Source organism: Cricetulus griseus, chromosome X (assembly GCF_003668045.3).
Source record: "Cricetulus griseus strain 17A/GY chromosome X, alternate assembly CriGri-PICRH-1.0, whole genome shotgun sequence".
NCBI classification, from domain to species: domain Eukaryota; kingdom Metazoa; phylum Chordata; class Mammalia; order Rodentia; family Cricetidae; genus Cricetulus; species Cricetulus griseus.
In genome coordinates this window covers 26,300,278-26,322,303 of record NC_048604.1, presented here as the reverse complement: position 1 = coordinate 26,322,303, position 22,026 = coordinate 26,300,278, and the positions used below count along the sequence as shown (strand labels likewise).

General features: G+C 38.9%; 1 protein-coding gene across 2 annotated transcripts in view; it reads left to right on the top strand.

Moving 5' to 3' along the window:
* Positions 1 to 19,166, top strand: part of LOC100770349 (glutamate receptor 3) — a 268,038-nt gene extending 248,872 nt beyond the window's left edge. Inside the window, exons 13-15 of one of the 2 annotated variants that reach the window (XM_035450026.1) lie at positions 668 to 915; positions 16,202 to 16,316; positions 18,921 to 19,166. In XM_035450026.1, the coding sequence (XP_035305917.1) occupies positions 668 to 915; positions 16,202 to 16,316; positions 18,921 to 19,166 (609 nt within the window). Of the gene's footprint in view, positions 1 to 667; positions 916 to 1,469; positions 1,585 to 16,201; positions 16,317 to 18,920 lie in introns of both variants that reach the window. The other variant, XM_035450028.1, reaches the window with a different exon arrangement.
* Positions 19,167 to 22,026: the final 2,860 nt, after the last annotated feature.

Genomic DNA, 22,026 nt, shown 5'->3' with positions numbered 1-22,026 from the left:
CTCTTCCAAAGGACCATAGTTTGTTTCTCAGCACCTGTCTTAGGGTTTCTATTGCTGTGAAGAGACACCATGACCACAGCAACTCTTATAGAGGAAAAATTTAATTGTTGTGACTTACATTTTTCAGAGATTTAGCCCATTATCATCATGGCGGGGAGCATGGCAGCATGCAAGCAGACATGGTGCTGGAGAAGAAACTGAAAGTCCTACAGCTTGTAGCAAACAGGGAGTGGACTGTCTCACTGGGCATGGCTTGAGCATATATGAAACCTCAAAGCCGGCCTCTACAGTGACACACTTCCTCCAACAAGACCACACCTACTCCAGTAAGGCCACACCTCCTAATAGTGCCACTCCCTTTGAGAGCCATTTTCTTTCAAACCACTCCAGCCCCCATGTCAGGCAGCTCACAACTGTCTGCAACTCCATCTCTAAGGGATCTAATATCTAGCCTCTTCTGGTCTTTGAGAGGGTCTGCGCATGCGCACACACACACACACACACACACACACACACACACACACACACACACACACACACACGTGCACACAGGTGTGCACACATACATGCACAAAAATGAAAATTGAAATTTAAAAAACTACTGCACTCTTGTCCCTTCAAGATGTCATATCTGGCCATCCAAAGAATTCTTATCTTTTTGTTACAGAGATCCAAAATTGCTGTGTATGAGAAAATGTGGTCTTACATGAAATCAGCAGAGCCATCTGTGTTTACCAAAACAACAGCTGATGGGGTAGCCCGAGTTCGAAAGTCCAAGGGAAAGTTCGCCTTCCTGCTGGAGTCAACCATGAATGAGTACATTGAGCAGAGAAAGCCATGTGATACGATGAAAGTTGGTGGAAACCTGGATTCCAAAGGCTATGGTGTGGCAACCCCTAAAGGCTCAGCATTAAGGTGGGTGGAATAATATAACAATATCCGTGTTGTTATAGTATTCCACCTACCCTGATGCATTTTGTTGTCATTTTCTTTCTTGTGGATTTTGAGGTAACTTTTAAAAGTTTAAAATCTACAATATTCCATGGAGTTAAATAAGACGGTAAATTATGGTTTCATCTATTTAATGCATCCATTTTTTTTAATGTTCTCTCTCTGTGTTGTCCTCTCTGACTGTTTGTTGCTGTTTTAATTTTACAGTTCAACGGCTTTTTCAATTTAAATGGTAAAAGCCAAGTTATGGTGACGAATGTTAATTGCATGGATGTGGTGTTCTTGTTACTTTTTTTCTCAAAGACAATTTCCCCATCCCGCACACTTCAGTTTTGAGCAAATGTTATCCTCCATGCCACCTTCTAATATTTAACCCTGTATTTGCTGTACAGACATTTTTATAGCTCCACGTTCTGTGAAATTTAGCCAATTTGTCCTCTTGTGCTCCTTTTTTTATACGTTAACGATTTCCTAAGCATTTGTGCATTTTCTTACAAGTTATGTTTTATCGTTTCAAGAAATGCTGTTAACCTGGCAGTATTAAAACTGAATGAGCAAGGCCTCTTGGACAAATTGAAAAACAAATGGTGGTACGACAAAGGAGAGTGCGGCAGCGGGGGCGGTGACTCCAAGGTCAGCCTCAATGTCACCACAACCGGGTACCCTTAGTGACGAGTAATCGGCAAGACTGTTATCTTATTACTGAGGAGAGAGCACGAGACGCACACAGAAAGTAGAATGACCAGGTTATTCCCCTGCCTGGCAGCCTTGGGAACCAGAAAGACTTTAGGGCACTGCCCATATTTTTGATCTAACTTGGGTCCCTTCTTAAACTCCCAGACAGAGGCTCCCTGTCCACACCCCTCTCCTTCCCCCACATGCCAAACTGGTTTCCATAGGAAAGCCATTATAGGGTTGCAGTGCGCTAGGCTTTCAAAAGCCCAAGGGTGTCCTGTGAGACACCCCATCTGCCTCACTCAAGTTGAATAAGAAGCCAGATCCAGCCACTGAGATGACAGGATACAATTTGTTTGGTTCTATTTTTTCTAGGGTGTGATGACTGCTTGTAGAAGTTGCTTGAGTGAGTGGAGGTAACTTCTTCGATTACCTGTATGCGTGATGGATTGTTCTTCTCTGTATGTGGGGGCTGATTTAAGTAGGCCCTACTTAACTTGAAAAGCAAAGAGAACGATCAATTTCAAGTTAAATGGGGTCTTTCTTTAATAGGTCACCACATACAGAGACTTTGCAAAAGGGCTTTTTATGTATTTAAATGTGTGCGTCGCCTATAATACTACTTGTGTGTGAATCCCTGATTTGGCTTCTCTTTAGCCATGTTTTTGGTTCAGGTAGGTCTACTTGTTATCCAGGTTGTCATCATGAGAATACCCATCTCACTTGCCATTCCTTTGGTTGCTAATATTCTTCGGGGCCATCACCCAAGCAACAGGAAATAGGGGCCCTCTCAGAAAACAAGACACCAAGTCATGGAAAAGCACTTTGGGTAAGTACAGGAGAGGACCTGAAAACAGAATCCTCCACGGTCCAAAGGGCTTAAAAGTGATACTGAAACATGTGACATCAACTCTTGCACAACCAAGATACCATGGGCATCTTAAGGTGAAGAATAGTATTTCCCAACCACAGAGCAACAGACAGGCAAGCCAAACCTTTTTGTTCCTTCAGAGACAATGATTGTAATTCTGCTCCTCTCTTTCCCTCTCCATCCCTCGGGATCCTGGCAGAAAAGCTAGTTTGCCAGTCTGCAGTATTATAACATGGGTTTGGAAACACTGATCCAAAGCACTTTCAAAGAAACATATTTTAAAGCAACTACTTCTGTTTATAATCTTACTGGGCATTAGCAAGGCCTTTTCTTGTAAAACCTTGATTAACAAGAATACACCGAACCAGTGGCCTGAATTGTCGGTCCCCATTCCAAACTTCACATTGATGAGAAACATTAATGATACCCAAAATGAGAAGACCTCAAGGAATTGAGTTTTTAAGTAGTTGCCAAGTGATAACTGCGGCTAGATCATATTCAGTTCTTTCTTCTGTAACTTCTCTCCATCTGGATTGACCATCAAATGTTACAGGCTACTTTGCTGAGGCACGAAAGTGGATGCAAGCATTTTAAAGCAGCATGTCAATAGCCAAGAATGAAACAAAGTGAGTATTCTTACTAACAATCCCATCCATCCCTATGGATTCCAATTAATCAAGGTTTTACTATGTGCCAAAAAGCAGTGACTTCCTTTCTCGCCAATGTAAACTGATGACACTGACAATTTAGGCAATCATTTGCTTCATTTGATTCTTACAATGGCTACCCTGATGCCCAAAGTATTTAGCACCTTCCTCCCAGCAATTTTCTCATGTTATTAGCAAGCCATCGAAAACCTGATTCTATTATTCAAGTGAGTTACAGAATGAAAATGGAGCTGGACTGGATATGTTTTTCTCATGAACTCATCATTCAAAGGATCCATGGACTGAATCAAAATGACTCTAAATAATCCACACAGTACAAGTGCCCAGAAGTTTTACAATAACTAGGTGTTTGATGTTTTACACACACACACACACACACACACACACACACACACACACACACACCAAAACAAAACCTGCACTATTTGACTGATTTAATTTTCATGAAATGTTTTGGTATAATGAAGCCCCCAAAATGTTAAACCAGCTTTTTGGTAAACGTGACAAGCAATCAAACTCTTTGTTCCCTTTCTTAATATTGCCTCCAAGTTTGAGCTAGTGACTTTACCGCTAACTTACAATTCCCAGATTCTCTGAAATTTGGGGTGCAAAAAGAAAATACTTTCAGTAGATAATAATTGTTTCAAACCTTTTTGGCCATAGTGCTACCTGCCAGGCAACCATCAAATAACTTTTCTTGGTCTTCCCTTCAATTTACCTTTTGAAACAAGTCAACCCTGTTGTCAACTATGGCTAATAGTGTGATCAGTGCTGCATATCAACAACTGCTTGTTCCACCTATCAATTCCCAAGGAGCCTGCCTTTATCTTCCTTCTTGCTAGCTGCTGTTTTCTGAGTCTGAGCACAAGAAGGAGCAAGAAACCAATGTAACTGACTGTTTCAGCACCACTTTGTGACATCCAACCCAAGTCCATGGAGAAGGTAGAAATGCACTGAGACCTCACTAACTTGGAGTGCTTTTATTAGTAATATGGAATAAACTAGACAAGAACTAGTCTACACTTGAAATTTATATTTTTACGGATGTAGACAAGAGAGGCTTGTTAAGCAAATGAAGAATTTAGACTATACTGTCAGTTGAATTTTTCCTTGAGAGAACAAACCTATTTTTTTCCAATGCTGGGAGCACTTGTCAGATATAATCAGACTCATTAGAAATCTATCTACTATGATAGATAAAGCAATGGTTTATAGCCGGTCTGAATTGCAAAGTGGAACCAACGTAAGAAAATGCCATGCTTCAGACTTTTTTTTGTAATTCAGGATTTGCTTCACTCATTCAGACAATTCTTCCCTTGTGCTAGTTCATATCAAGGAAGTTTTACCCTATTAGTCAAATGGCTGAGAATTACACTTCTCTATTGACTCTTGTCCCCAGCTAACACAACAAATGACCACTGAATGTAACATCATTTCTCAGGAAAGTGAGACCCAGAGATGGTGTTGATTTTGAGAAGGTCACATAGACAATGCCATCACATATCTCTTCTGACTTTCAGGCCCACACCTTCTGATTATTTTGCAGAGAGCAAGTTATTGAAGCCACCCACCCAATGAACAATGCAAATCTGATTGCATGTGTTAAGTTTCTATAAGAATCAGGTTCATTCTCAGTCACCTTGGTTACTAGGCAAATGGCATATTTAAGCCATTCTAGCCCTCAGTACTGATTACTAAAAATGACAATAATCACAAAGCCTGACATTTATAAGCACTTCTACTATTTCAAAAACACTTTTACACCTATTATCTCTGAAACCAGGAAAGGGGGAAAATACCTGTATTACTTATCTCTCTGTCTTGCTTCTACAACCTTTAAATTATGATAAATGGGCAATTATGTAAAATTGTTGACTTTTCTCTCTCTAACATGAGACATCATACATTCTGAGCATAGTCTATAAAAGTTACTATGCTATGGAGGGAACAGAAACTTTTCATGCTGTTGAAAATGAGTATGCTCTTAAACTAATGTGATAGATACTCTTCTCCTTTCTGAATACAAGGAATTAAGAAAAGTTGGAGCAGCCCTGAACCAGGTCTATAGGCTAGAACCAAAGCCCTGCTTGTCTTTCCCAGTGTCTCAACACTGGCCTAGTAAATCCTGGCCAAATTATACCTGATCAGTCCTTGATCATCTATAAATGCACAGGGAAATAACATGGAAATAAAGACTGTAGTTTGGAGATTTTCAACCTACAAATCACCCTATCGAGCTATTGGTTAATTGTAGCCCATCTGAAAATGCAGTAATTAAGAGGCTGTAGGTTGTTTCAGCCATAAACCCAGATTATCAGGGGGTTGCAAGATAGCCAGTGAAAGTGTGTCATTGTAAAACACAACAGATAATGATTTTGCTGAGTCCTCATATAAGGGCATCAACCTTCTTCCACAGCTATCAATCATGCCACATTTTTACATTCTTTTCGTGACTCCACCCACCTGACTTCATGATGCCAGCTCAGCTTTCCTATATACCTTTACCTTAGCAGAGCAAGCAATGTCAGTAAAGCAAGCTGTTTGCCCCTGAAGTGATAAGATATTACAACTGCATCCCATCTCAGTATAGATTTCTATCAATGGATTTAAATAGACTTTTAGTATCTGTACTGTTGACAGTGAAAAACAGCACATAGTGTATGCCTTTGAGAACAGTGAATCCAAAAGTTTAAATGGGGTCTGAACTCCTTGACTGCAGTAAGAATTGTACCAAACGTAGGTACCTTCACTTGTAAGACATACAGGGAAATGAAAGACAAAAAGCCATGCAGGGAAGCCACCATTATTTAAATAATAATGGGATGATCATTATGGTGTGAATATCAATTAAAAAGCAGTTGAAATTGAAATATATAACAACTAGAAGAAATTGACAAATTTGTGTCACACACATTGAAAAAAAATCATGGAATTTATTTTAATAGATTCAAAGGCTCCCTGAAATTAAAATTAATTGTATCTACTTTCATCTGTGCTTTTAAAGTACATTTAAAGTTTGTTCTCCTAAGAAATTCAACAGTTTGCTTCCTCTTCCCTATATCTAGCAATCTTTAAAAAAAAATCTTATGCATTTGCTTAGCAAGTCTTCAATTCAGAGACAGTAAAAATGGCATTTAGCCTGTTTCGAAATTCCCTGAGATCCATAGTTGGTGATACCTAGATGAATGAGCCTGTAACTGTTTTTCCCGAACGTATAAATGAGATCGTCAGTTCTGTATGTATTTCTTCTCCTGTGTATGTCTACAATTTTCCTCTCCTATGCCACCATCTCTTAATCACTTCTCTTCCACACCCAGAATTCTTTGACAATCTTGGGCCTTAGGGAATGGATATGAATCTGCATCTGCCTTTATCTGCAACAAAATGGATCTTTTTACTGGCAGGAGCCATTCCTACAGGTTGACACATTTTGGATACCCAGGGTTAAGATGGATCCCAATGACACTTTATTGACACTGTTATGTGTATAGGCAAGAACCATTACAGAACGCTGGCACTTCCTGGGTCTTAGCAGAAGTTCCTGTGAATCCCCAAGACTGGTTTGGGATCAAGGAGTTGGGTGAGTATACTATCCTCTTCATTGGTTTGCATGTTTCTGTGCTGGTACTGCCTCCTGGAAATATGAAGATGCTGACAGTTTACTTTCATGGTAGTGACTAAATTTACTCCTTGAACTTACTCAGGTCTTCCTCCCAAGAGCAAATCCTCACTTTCTCTCAAATGGCTGCTTCAAGCAAGGGACCTTAAGAACTGAACCAATCCAGTACTACCAAAACCAATAATTTTGCATATGATGCTAAAAAATAAATTCTACCATTGGAAAAAAATGTAACCCACAAGGAAAAATACTGTTTATTTCATTCTTTGACTTAAAAATAATAAGACTGTGTGGCCTTAAGATGATTTCTATGATTAAGACATAATTGATTGCATATGTTGTTATCCTGATAATATAAATATGTTTCTTATTGAGAAACAACCAAAATATCCAACACAAGAACTACAGAAAGAAAAGCAGGAGTGAAAAGCAAGAAGGTAAGAATGATGTTACCCACTTGCCAAGAGGAAGGACACTGTTGCCATGGCAAAGATTGAAATGATGCATATCTATGTCTATGCCCTTTCTTCCCCTTGAAGATCAAATCACTGGGTTTCATTTCATTTGAAGAGGTTGTAGAACTATACTGTCTGAAAGGTAGGACAACCATGTAAAAGAAACATGAAAGATTTGATGCACAAAAATTATGTTTTATGAGGGTGGGAGTTGGGGTTGGTGGAACAGGGTGGGGGGAAATTTTATGGAGAATAGTTAAAATCCATTCTCTTTACTTTTTAGAGAGCGGTATAGCATTTGGCCCTTGGCACTTGAGGCTGGTACCTATTAGTCTGAGGTGGCAAAATGTGGTCTAATTGCTGAATTTACTTTTTTATTCATTTTATCTAGCACTTAAATACTTCTCAAAATATATTTAAAACAACAATATAATACTGTATTTTAGTATATACATATTATATATACATATGTGTATATAATCATATATATATATATTATATATATAATATATATATATATACTCTTAGTAAAACTGCTAGTGTTTCCTGTCTAGCATCACTATTAGGAATGCAGGAATGAAGTGTGGTTGCCAGAATGTGTGCTGTAAGAGATTGGCATTTACCCTTGATCCAGCAATCTGTACCAAGTTTGTTAGTAGGTCTGATATATTGCCACCATTTATTTCAATCTACATTTAGATACAAGCTAAGACTGATTATTTATAGCCTGAATACTTCCATGTTTTCAGAAACACTTATCATTTGAATTTCTGGCCTCTCTTGATACTGCTGGAATCAACTAAAGAAAACACGCTTATACACGATAAACACCAAATTGATAGTTTGAACTTCTGATTCATGTTAAAATGGAATTTTTAATCTTACTTGGACAATAAGGGAGAGTCACATTTAAAATGGAATTTTTCAGTGAAACATATCAATTAGTTATCTGCCTTTAGTATCTTCCCTGGTCCCTTTGCCTCTGGTGGGAACAAATTGAGTAAGGAATCTTCCCAGACAATTTAGCCCATGTGAAATAATCCATGGCCAGTAATTTTTTGTAATCCTGTTTTAGTTGAGTAAGTCAGACCAACGTCTAGTTTTTTGACAGAAATCCATCAGGGAAATCTATGATCTGTAGAATCAAAGGTTCTCTTGCTCTGAATATGAGAGGTTATCATATGGAAATGCCATTGCTTTTAACTCCATATTTCAAGTTTCCTTCTGAGGCTGGCATGCAAGCACAGATGCTCATCAATATATTTCAGTCATTAGCATTGTTAGGCCTTTAGAAAAATGACTCACAGCTTTCAACTCCTAATGTTATATGCATGTGTTATTGAATTTGCTCTTTGCACTTATATTAAATTATGATCCCATTAGCAAGGAGTTAAATAGGTTTGAGCTACATTTGTGAACTATGTGGTTATAAATACTCTCTCAGAGGTGGCTTCTAGCAGTTAAGCAGTGCATAACTGCAACTCATTGGATCTTCCTCTGTGGAAATGAGGGTCACTTGAACAGTCAGAGTCTAGTAATGTCAACAGTCAAAGTGTATGGAAACGATTCTTGGTGATCTAATGGCACAAAGTTTGAAATGACATGAATCCTTATTCTGCTGCAATGCTACATGCAGGAACTCCTGTGAAAAGTGGGGGGTAGCATATTTTTAATGAGTCCAGACACTTGCACAATTTAGGGCCTATTTGGAACTGTCACAGTTTCCAATAGCTGCCACATAGACAAGTAAATCCCTTCGCACTACACATAACTCATGTTAACTAACAAAAAAGAATACAAAGGGCTTCATGGTAGATCCTATCACTCAGCAAGGATTCTTCTCTCTTAACCATCAATTGGCTCCCACAAACCTGTGCAATTTTATATCTGCCCCTGATTGCACATACTTCTTATGTGAAGTGATAGTATGGCTTCTCCAAGAGAGGCCAGAATGAGAGACTGGGAAGGGTGGTGCACCACCATCTGGATGACTGATCACCATGACTACCTAAAGTAGTCTCAGTTTTTAAAAAAAATGGCCAAGAAAATAGAGAATAACTTTTCTCTCTCCACTGGGCTGAAGATACTCCATAGGGGTTGTTCAGAAAGGTATCAAGAAGCAGAAATTAGTAACTTAGAAGCAAACACTTGGATGCAGGACAAGGTGGTAGAAATTTCTCCAACTTAGTTTGTGATCATTTCCATTTTCATCACCTAGATATTGTGTTGTCAGAACAAGTTTCTAATTACATCTATAAATTCACCATCCTTGCTCATTAATTCTTTTGCATCTGTGTGATCTTTTCTTTTTCTATAACCTATATATTGGCACATATATCTATCCCTCTTAAGGGAACCATTGAAGATCTTCAGGAATCATTAATTAGCCAGGCATTTGCTCTTTCAGTATTCCTGTTCAGAAACAGGAAAGGTTTAGAGCAGAATATATCATCCAGTCTCTCCAATGGATAAATGACAGGACACTATAGCAATACTTTCTATATTTCCCAGGATCAGAGTCATACCCACAATTTAAACTATTCTCTCATGCATTCTAAGTTACCAGATTACTTAAGGATATCAACTTGGTAATGAACTTACTTAGACCCAAGTTCTCTGCTTTTCCCCTATAGACAGGCTCAGCACACTCTGATAACTCCATTTGAATACAACATGACTCCAAGATGCTTCATTTATTATTCTAATACTTAAGGAAATCAAAGTTTAAAATAAACTTAGCAGTTGTTTTAACCAAAGGCTTATTTATTTTGGTTATACAATACAGTCTACATTCACAGAACAAAACGTGGCACTCGTATCCTTAAACTGTCTCCATGTGTAAGGCTTACCACTGTTAAGACAACATTGATTCCTTGAAATGGCTGGGTGAATCAGAGCTTAGAATTTATACAACCATCACCTGGATGGGATAAGTCTGGACTCTATATACAGGCAGTCCTTTGTAGCTGAGTTATTACCAGGTGTGGATGGCTGACAAGCAGAAATTTTTATCATCTACTCATATTTTCTTTGAAAATACAATTCATGGGGCTGGAGAGATGGCTCAGAAGTTAAGAACACTGGCTGCTCTTCCAGATGTCCTGAGCTCAATTTCCAGCAACCACAAGGTGGCTCACAACCATCTGTAATGCGATCTGGTGCCCTCTTCTGGCATTCAGGCATAATGCAGCACTGTATTATAATAAATAAATCTTTACCAAAAAAATACAATTCATGCCAGGCTTGCTTGGAACTTATCTTTCTCAGTTCATGGGAGGTAAAGGCAGAAAGAAGAAGAATTCAGTGAGAGCGTCAGCTAAATATGAAAGCTAAGGACAACTTGGGCAACAGAAGAATAGAGAGAGGAAGAGCAAGGAGAGGGAGGGAGAGGCTTGAATGGATAAAGGCACCTGGTTTTGAGTCTGATGACCAGAGTTCAACCTGCAGAACCCACACGCAGGTAAAAGGACAGAACTGACTCCCACAAGTTCTCCTCTGACCTGCCCACATGTGTCATGGTACACACACACACACACACACACACACACACACACACACAGAGAGAGAGAGAGAGAGAGAGAGAGAGAGAGAGAGAGACAGAGACAGAGACAGAGACAGAGACAGAGAGACAGAGACAGAGACAGAGACAGAGAGAAGAGAGAGAAAGGAGTTTTAAAATAAACATTTTAAAAAGAATTAATCATCAAATCTTTAGAAATTACAATATTCCTCCTATATTAAAAGATGATAAACAAATGGCAACTCCTGACTGTCCTCCACACTCAGAAATAAATATCCTGATACAGGTCACCATTATGTTCACATATTTTAAATACTGTAATTCACAGATGCCCATAATCCTGTTCATGATTTCTGTGCCATAAAACATTTTCTTCTCTGGAGAACCTTATGTTCTTGTCCCAACCTCCAAACATTTTTTATACAAAGTAGAATACCAAGTTGCTTTGTAAATAGTTTCTATTTCTTCATTTCAAATATCTCAGGAATTTTCATATTTTACAAAAACAAAAAACCCACATTGTCCAAAATTAACAGTGTGAAATTTTTACAGTGGAATTTTAGAAATAGTGAAGAATATATGGGGCCTGGGGATATTCCCAGATCCCATCAAATTTCATCAGAAAGCCTTCCAGATTTCTCCTTCAGCTTGCTGACCAATGTCTCATCTTATGAGGGAACTGCTCAGCACAAAGCTCATAACAAACCCTGTAGACAGCAACAGTTTGGCTAATTTCCATGATAGAAATCTGACCTACTTGGTATAATTCTTTCTGCTCTCTATTGAGGTGAGCCCAATAAATATTTCTGACTTCTCTAATTCTCTCAGGTAGCAGTCAAGGCCTTCAGTGATTGCTCGAAACATTACCCATGAGAAGCATTGCTGCATCACAGTAACAGGCCCCAGCTGGAACATACACCCTTGCTAGATTGATAGTTATTTGGAGAATTGGGGTCCCTGGAAAAAATCATCATGGACATCTAAGCTCAAAGAGAAAAATGAGGAGAGCTACCTACTCTTGTCTATATTCAGTGGATAATACATAGAAGACAGTTCAATGTATATCCATTTGCCTTTTGGCCTTCCCTGTGATATATAGGGGCTTAAGCAGATTGTTTGACCCCTGTGCATTTCAGTTTTATAATTTATAAAGTGAGTACCATAAATCTGCCTTCTTGGGGTGGCCGTTAAACAACCAATAATAAAATTGACTATTGTAATTATGTAAAGGAACTAGGTTGAAAAAAATGAAAAACTAAGAGAGTTATATTTGAAATGCTATTTTACTGAGAAAATATAAGGAATGAGGCTACAAATGCATAAGCTATGATCCATACCTTTGAGAAGCACATGGTATAGAAGGAGTCCCAATACAGACCCAGAAATGAGGCAAGATAGAAGATGATGGAGTGAGAAGAGAAAATATTTGATCTAGGAGGGAAAAACAGCACCCTGACAAAAATAACATCTAAGATGACCAAATGCACACCTAATTCTCTTTTCTTCAAAACACCGGTGTGTGTGTGTGTGTGTGTGTGTGTGTGTGTGTGTGTGTGTGTGTATTTAGTTGACTTGAATTAGACTTCACAGTACATCCAGCAAGGCACAGGAAGGGGGAAACCCATATGACTCAAAGCATGCTTACTTTGCCATTTTGGAAACTTAGTCTATCCCACAGCAACACAGCACAGGGGAGCTCTCTTCTCTTCTCTTCTCTTCTCTTCTCTTCTCTTCTCTTCTCTTCTCTTCTCTTCTCTTCTCTTCTCTTCTCTTCTCTTCTCTTCTCTTCCCTTCCCTTCTCTTCTCTTCTCTTCTCTTCTCTTCGTGGCTCTCCTCACCTTGTTGAGTGGCATTATCTGTGATTTCTGATGACAACTTTTATGTTCCTTGGGTGTGCTGCTGCTTGAAATGTTTAGGTTGGCCCTCGTTTCTATTTTGAAGCTCCCAAGAGCACATTGGTTCACTGCCAAATTTCATTAAGCCTAGGTTGTTAAGGGGTTTTGTTTTGTTTTGTTTTGTTTTCTAATCAAAGACTAACCTTCTAGAGGTTTGTGATTTGTCAGAGTTCTTTACTGTCTTTGTATCTCAGAGGAGATCTGGATGTTCTCAGGCTCAACTCTAGAGTCCTTTGGAACCAGAGGATGCATTCATTGTTGTGGAGACCGTCCTGTAATTATAGGATGTTTATCAGCATGCACGGCCTCTACCATTGGATGCCTGTATCATGCCCTAGCCCATTTCTTGACAAGAATGACAGCAGGCATTACCAAATGTCCTCTGGAGGACAAAAGGCCCTGCCCTGCCTGCCTGCTCAAAAGCTATTACACTAAGGTAGCCTGCACTGTAAACTGGAATAGGAAACAGTTACTAGCTGTTCTGTGAAAGCTACTGAATGGCCCAGGGCAGGCATAGGCCATTTGACAGAAGGAGAACACTAATATACTGAGATAGTAGTCTGGACTTAGGCAAGAGTATTCAGTTGACAGTTCAGAATAAGCCCCATCACAACAAAACTCAACCATTCTCCAAAGCAGTGCTTACAAAACATTGTGTTCCAGAACTCTCCACAGACTTAGAATTCATTGCAAAAATCTGAAAATATTTTGTTTATGTTTGTTGTATCTATTAATATTCATCATGTCCAAAATGGAAACTTCAAAATTTTAAAGGAATATGTGCATTGATTTATTTTTAAAATAACACAGTACATGTTACGATAAATAATATACTTTCATGAAAACAACTATTTTCAAAATAACAGAAAGTGAAACTGGTTCATTTTTGCAGATCTCTTAATATTTAGCTTATATTAAAGGATGGGAATATCATTTCTATTTCTTCATTAAATTTGTTATGATTTCACATATCAAGTAGCCTGCAAGGAATTTGTATATCATGAAGGAATAATAGTGAGAAAGGGCAATTTATGCCTTAGTATCACTATAAAATTCTTTGACTTCATGGACCCTCTAATGAAAGGGTTTCAATGATCCCCCAGGGTCTCTGAAACACATTTTGAGAAACAGTGCTCTAAACCCACATATCCCACTTTTATCAATCTATGTCACTTAAATGCTTATGAACATCTTCTAAAACTGGGGTATCTAGAGGATGGAAGCCTCCATTAACCCTAGTGTGGTAATGTTAATCAGGCTGCACTGTTCCTAAGATCTAATAAAAGCAGCAGTAGTGAACAAATTGAATGAGGTATGTTTAAGAATGCAGAACCTTGAAGGAGAATGAGGCCTGATAAGGACACAGGCAGAGAGCAATAAGAAGCCACTGAACCTTTTGCAATAAAAAGGAAGTACACAAAGGATATATAGGCCTGAGGAACCCAGGTCATTCCTCATGTCATTAGATAGCATCTTGCCCTGTATCTAGAGGCAACTTTCACCATGCTGCATCTCATACCAGAACCTGGCTCAAAGCACAGCACTGGGAGAGAAGTGATGGTGATGGCATTACAAATAATAGAGAAGCAAAGAAATAGCAATGGGGAGTAGGGGAGAAGGCAATTCCCACATTGCTCTTGGGGCCATATATGGCCTCGCTGACATTTAAGATAATCTAAGACACAACTTTCAGTGTCAATACTATCTTAAGGAGGCTCATAGTTTTGTGTATGCTTTGTTGCAATTCTGGATAATACTTCAGAAACCTGGGATTTGAGTGCTGATGGGAAGAACTTGTTTAAAGTATGAAAGGATCTCAATTTCCTTGTAAGACATGGAATGAAGATATTCTGGCTACCATGCCCTACCCTAATAACAGAGTGTCACCTCCTTGCTATTAAAGGTTTATTGATTTTCAAATCCAAGTAATCTGAAATTGCATACTATTTTAAATGAAGATGCATATCCCAGAATATCTCAAACTTAGATGATCCCTCTACTCTCAACTGCAAATGGAAAAATAAAGGAAAAGTTTTGAGAGCTGGTATGGCAGAGACCAGATCTCTGTGATTATAGGAAGTCTTGTCTTTAACAAGATATGTTAATAGGTTCAACTTTTCCAAAGGAAGCTAAGAAATGTTATAGCATGCCCATAGTTACAGAAATTTTTGTGACTTCTTCTGTAGGGGAACCTGTAGCCACGCCTGCTTAGGGGCTGGCTACACGTCTGCCTGACCATGCCCTTGAGCGCAACATTCTTCCTTTAAAGTCAGTGGCTTTATACCAAAAAACACTAGCATTGGCAATACTGTTCACGAGAACATGAACACAGTTTATTGCCTCATCATACAATTGACCACCCTTTCCATGTAACACATTTTTGCCCAGAGTTATTAGGGAGACTTCGTTTTAAATTCAATAGCTATAAGAAGAAGAAAGGGTAGTGGCCACTATTGCTATCTGATAGCCAAACAAAACTCTCCGGAAGAAAAATCATTGATGTAGGAGCAGTAAGATTTCACACATTGTGCCCAATGGTTCCAAATACAGTCTTTATACATTGAGTAATGGAGGACCAGGGGGAGCAAGCAGTAACCTAGCCTCCTAAAGATGCATTAGTCTCTCATTTAAGGAAGTCTTAATTTATCAAACTATTTCCCACAGTAGCACCTCAACAGTGGCAATGTCAATTGGCCATTTTACATAACCCTGTATTAATATTCTGCTTTGAAAGACCCTGTTCCACTTTCTGGGGATCTGACTTGATTGTAGGCATATCAGAGAGACATATAGTCAATAACGCAGAAACATCCCATGGGCCTGTTTCTCTGCTATTGAAAATGCTCCTCATCAAAAATTTGAAGGTATACATTGAACGCTTAATGTTAAGAATAGTGTATGCATAGGAATTAGAATGTATGGTTGTTGCGTGAGGATATGTGTGTAGTTCGGTTCTTCAGTAGATCGTTTTCAGCTGGACAATAGATTCATGTAATAGGAGACAATTAATACAAAGGCATGCTGTTTATACAGGATTTGTTTTCTGTTCAGATCCATCCATTTGTCTTGGTCCACAATATACAAATGTTTCCCTTTCTAGCCCTGTCCCCTTCCTAGCCCCCCCCCCCGCGCCTCCCCCCACACCGATGACTTGCTTTCTGTCTGGAAGTACAACAAGACACCCGGTTAGATCAAACCTAACACACCTCCAACACAAAGTTACTGCAAGCTGCCGCCGACAATTGTCACTTGAGGGGAGACCCTCCTCACTACACACAGCCTATCTGAGGAGTGCCTTTTTTTCTATCCTCATTATTTAACAGTGTGTGCCGATTACTCAAAGCGATATGGGCAGGCCCTGGTAAATATAGCGTTGCTGTAGTGTTAACTTTTTATAAGGAAATGCTCAGGTTGCCTGCAGTGTCTAAAATTCCTCTGTGGCCAGGGCCCCCTGCTTTATCGCTTTCTATAGTTTTAAAGTAGTTTGAAGCTTGAATAACATAAAATAACATAATATAATGTTATTTATGTTATTTCCCACGTGAAGAACGCCTGTAAACCTTGCAGTATTGAAACTCAGTGAACAAGGCATCTTAGACAAGCTGAAAAACAAATGGTGGTACGATAAGGGGGAGTGTGGAGCCAAGGACTCCGGGAGTAAGGTCAGTCGCTGAAGGTCTTTTTGTACTGATTAGCAATCACATTTTCACCCACTCTTTATTTTCTACCCCCAAACGCCTTTCCTTCCCAACACACACACCCTGGCACAGTGGGACCCCTTCATAACGTCAGCACCATAGGAATAAGACAAACGCCAACCTCACAGACCTGCCATGTGACACCAACCCATTATGATATGATCAATTATGGTTTAGGGACTCAATCTGGCCCAATGCACTTCCCAAGCTATAAAATAATGAGCTGTGTTATAAAGGGGTTTTACTGTAGTTCACATTTCGAAAGTTCAAAGAGAAAACCACAAACCTTAACAACAACAACAACAACAAAAGATCCACTGGTGGCAGTACTTTATCTTAATATCTTGCAGTGTCAGAGACTGGAGTTGTAAATACCACTGGTTATTAATATATTATGTCTTTGCCATCAGAAAACAGTCAAACAAACAACAAAGACCGGTCTCTGTAACCAAAATGATTAGCTCCCTTCCAGCTGCTGTCATATTAAATTCAGCATCTGTTTGGATCTCAAATCTCATTAAGTCTGTCACACTTTTCTCTTCCAAAGGTGTCGTTTGAATCTCTGTATGTAATACTTTGAAAATTTGGTCGCATGCTCCTTAAGGGTATACATTGTCAAGGTTAACATCACATTAATAAGCATGGAACACTCTTCCCCGCCTCCTTCCTGCCCCCCCTTTGCTCCCCAAAGAAAGTTCTTTTTAGTTTCAATGTTTGCCTTTTCCTTTTTCTGAACTAATATTGTGGTATCAGTTAATTCATTTCATGAAATGCCACTCATTTTCCCCATGCAGTGAACCATTTTGCTACTGGTTTTCTATATCCCACATCAGGGAATTCTATAAAAATTCAACACACAGAATTTGAAACTGTTATTACTGCTACAGATCACATGGGTTATCATAAAGGATCTTTTAGCACATTCAGTGTCATGCACATATACATTTATGACAACAGAAGGAAGGTTCTAGAAATTGGTCCATTTCTTGATTGACTATGGGCTACCCTTGCAGCTAGCCTAGTAAGCTGCCTTAAGGAAATGACTGCTGTCCAATAAGGGACAGAAGTTCTTACAATTCACCTAACTGTCATTCATTCTAGAAAAGTGACTATGTGTAAGGCTGGCATGGAAATAAGGCACCCCACATGCATTCCTGAATGCAATTCAATTTCAGTTGGCCTTTTTATTACAGTAAACAGGCATAGGGTTGACTCCTATGAAAATAGAAAGACATGGCCATTTAAATATATTAGAACTAGCTGAGCCATAGTGCTAATGGGCAGCAAGGGCCAGCATCTGTCCGCTATGTCATCATCTAAATAAGATGTTCAAAATTCACAGGCTTAAAAAAATGACTATTCTATTCAACTCCTTCCAGCAGCAAAATGGTTACATTCCCTCTAAAAAGACTACAAAATGCTATTTTATTTTTATTTTTTCAAAGAAAGACTCCTGGCCCTTGGTGTGTCCTACCTCAAGGTAGGGCTCAAGACACCAATTTTTTTCTTTCTATTGTTCAGCAGTTCAGTTTTTTTCTTTTTTCATGCAAGCAGCTACCTTAGTGAAAGTTGCTGGGTGACCTAAAAGGCACTGACCGCCTTCTTCAATTTTTCCTCCATCTTAAATAGAAAACAGATAGGTGGAGCATTTTTGTAATTAGTCCAACATTCCCTGGAGTAAAATGTTAAAATGAACTGAACATTTTTGTTTTTGTTTTTGTTTTTGTTTTTTGCTTTTTTGGTTTTTGTTTTTAGTCATAAATGATCTAGAAAATCTTCCTGATTTGTGTGGAGCCAGTTGAGGACACAATGGACCCTCCGGATGGCTCCCTTAAACTTTCAGGAAGACGGAGTGAAGCCAACTCTTTGTGTTGTACCCTTGTTGTAGCAGCACAAAGACCTTGTTCTAGCAGCACAAAGACTTGCTGCCCTGATTTTGAACTTAGCAACCAATTCTCCAAGGGGTCAATTTATCAGTCACTGGGAAAAAAGAGGACTTAACCCTTTTCCCACAAATCCCCATGAAGTAAATCCCCATACAAGAATATAAGGGACCTCTAATATTCTCACCTAGTAGCTTACAGACTAATTGTTAAGCAAGTTTGTCACAGGATTTGTCACAAGGGGAAAGGAGGCATTTTGAGGCAGAGAGGGGAAAGAGTGCTTCCGTTCCAAAATGAAAAGAATGTGACATTTGTAGGGATGATGCTGCAGCTCAACTCTGGAAAATGGTGTGTGTTTAGGCTGGCAGAGAGATACATTATGCTTGTGTTTGCTCTTTTGTTCCCCTGAACACATGATGTCTTATTTAGTGGTTGAACACTGTGTTAAACATTTGGGGATACTAAGAGGCATAAGGAATGAGAAGCAAAACTGTCAACAGAAACATAATCTATCATCTTGCTGGTCATTGTGAAACATCAGCCAGTTGCCAGAGCTGAGTGCTAACACTTACACAATGTTTAGTTATTTTACAACTTAGAACTGTCCTATACTGTTGTGATGTGTTATGATGCCCTACTGCCTTTGTTTTCCTCAAGAACTAATCGCCTTGTTCATTTTTCTTAGGACAAGACCAGTGCTCTAAGCCTGAGCAATGTGGCAGGCGTGTTCTATATACTTGTCGGAGGTCTGGGTCTGGCCATGATGGTGGCTTTGATAGAATTCTGTTACAAATCTCGGGCAGAGTCCAAACGCATGAAACTCACAAAGAACACCCAAAACTTTAAGCCTGCTCCTGCCACCAACACTCAGAATTACGCTACATACAGAGAAGGCTACAACGTGTATGGAACAGAAAGTGTTAAGATCTAGGGGTACGGTTAAGGTCTAGTAAACTAATCAGCCTTACGTTTCTGTGTGTTAACCTTTTGTTGTTGTTCCTTCGTGTGTTTTTTTTTTCCTTTGGTTTGATTTTAGCATTGTCTCTTTGCTACTATTTAATTATCTGTAAACAATGATTGTGTGCTCTTGTCAGTGAGCAGTGCTCTTCTAAAGGCAGAATTATAATTAAGTTATGGTCTGTGACACAAAAGGAGAAAAAAACAAAAATTCTTAGAGCAGTACTGTCCAATACAAATGTATGTGAGTAGCATTGTGAGCCACATGAATAACATTTAACTGTTCTGGTAGTTAAAGTTTTAAAAGTAAAATAAGTGAAGTTAATCCCAATGACTCATTTCACTGAGGCCAAGATATCAAAATACCATTTCAATGTTGTCAATTAAACAAGAATATTAAAAATGAATGAGACATTTTATGTTATTTTATTCATAGTACTCTTTTAAATTTGGGATGCTTTTGTACTTAGGACTTACCTCAAGTGATATTAGCAACATATCAAACATTCAATAGTTACATGTGCCCCAAGACTGCCACGTCAGACAGTACAGTTCTAGAGAAAGCAGATATTCTGGAACTACCATTTAAACTAGGAAATAGAAGCAAGACCCTGCCACCTCAGGTAGGGAAGTGCTTCCATGAAGGAGTTGTGGTTCTTTTAACTAAGCAGTGGAAGCATGAAACAAATTTCTTAATCTTTGAGTCCCTTTGTTATCCCTTCCTTGGAACTGATGGTGCTCAGGTGAGTAAGGGTCTAGGTTCCTTGCTGGTGACGGAACCAAAATTAATACTTAGGAAAACCTGACTCCCAATAACTCATCTAAGTTTTGAGGCAAGCATGTATTAGAATAATGCCTCCATTCTGCAAGTATATAAAAGAATAAAGTTTACCACCTTCCAAGTACATTTGCCTAACTGACTTGCCTATGGAAAGGGAAACAGAACAATTAGCAACTTCCTATACCTTATTTTAGATGGCTAACTTTGACATCATCAGTAAATGTCAATATGCTCTAATTTCTATTAAGACTTCTACATTTTGACCTTCTTATATGTATGCTTTCAAATATACATTTAGTCCATTTTTAAACATTTTATCCAAATAAATGATTTGCTATCACTATGGAAAGCATCATTTTATTTGAGGAAGTTGCTAGCTGTCCTATTGTCCTACATATTGCAGCCTTTGGCTACTACACACTCAGTACGATGAACTAACCTGTTAACAAATTGTTTCCACTGTATTTGTGAATGTTCAACCCATAAGTTCATCTGTCATTAGCACTATTGGCATGCAATCATTTAATGTTCTCGTGTGCTAGTGCTTTGAGTTGATGATACAATTCAGTTGGGGGTACACCATTTGCTTTTTTTCATAGGAAAGTACAGGAGCAATTTCAATATAGCACAATTACTGCAAATCCCAGGGAGTTGAAGTCCAATTATTTAATACATCTTAAGAATGTATAGCAGTTTTCCAAGTTCTGTCACCTCTATTCCCTCAGTTGTGATGAAACAAAGCAGGCAATATTTTCCCTTGGGTACCTAAAGCTCATTCACAGCAAGTGGCTTGTCCAAATACAACTTAGGTACTGGCAGCTTCATGCATAAAGTGCAGCCCTGCCTCCTCAATCTGTAGTCTGGGAGTCTTCAGGAAACTTGAAAACTTAGTGAGATTTTGTCAATTTGAAAAGAGATAGTAAGTTTATGTCACAGCTATCCATGAAGGCCATCAGATGGCTCAGCAGTTTAGAGCACTTGCTGTCCTTGCAAAGGACTAGCATTCAGGTCCCAGCACCCACTTGGCAGCCGACAACCATCTGCCACTCCGGTTTCAGGGGAGCCAATACCCTCTTCTGGCTTCCTTGGGGATCATGGCATGTCACAAATGTGATGCACTTATATTCGTGCAGACAAAACACTCATGTACAAAAACATGTAATTAATATATATTGTTAAAAAGCCATTTGGAAAACTTCATAGATCCTCTACACCCCATTTCGTGTGCACTCCATTCCATATAAGACTATTTTATATGCACACATATATATTTCCCTAGTTTCTTGAGAAAGAATCTTTTATAACAGATCAGGGATAGAAGAATTACAGCCCTACTGTCCAATTACTATATCTTCACAGTCTCTTATTAAATCCCCAGAAAAAAAGTGTTTTTAGATCATAAATTGCAGGGGGATCTTATGAGAATGTGGGTCCTAATACAGAATAAGGAAAAGAAGGAAAAGGGGGAAGCTGAAAGAGAATGGAGGGAAGGAATGGAAGAAGAAGAGAGAGAGAGAGAGAGAGAGAGAGAGAGAGAGAGAGAGAGAGAGAGAGAGAGAGATTATCAGTCCTTTGAACATACCTTCATACCCTTAAAATTGGAGGCCATAGAGTACCATACTAGTTGCAAAAGCCTCAAAACCTTGCTTGCCATAATTTGTAGCTTTCTGGCTTTCTTTTAGTCAGCTTGAGTGTGCTACAATTGTGGAGCAAAATTATGACTAATTGAGATAAGGTTTCATTTTAATAGACACCAGTACCTTCTTGGTTACAGCACAGTTACCCAGTTCCTTAGCAGTCATCTCTGGCATAATAAAGAAGGCTGAGAAGAACCTCTGGGGAAAAATAACCTTCCCAGCCCATTCTGCCCATGTTATTATGAGACTTAGCACCTCTCCTGTTCACCTTTGATTTCCAAACAAGTCCTACATCTCTCTAATACCTTCTGATCTCCGACCTAGTTTCTAGTTTTCTGAGTTGGCCTGGGTGGTCATGGTCTATTCAGGAGCATGCGGGTGAAAAGGTACCCCAAAGTTTTACTTGCCTTGTTAAA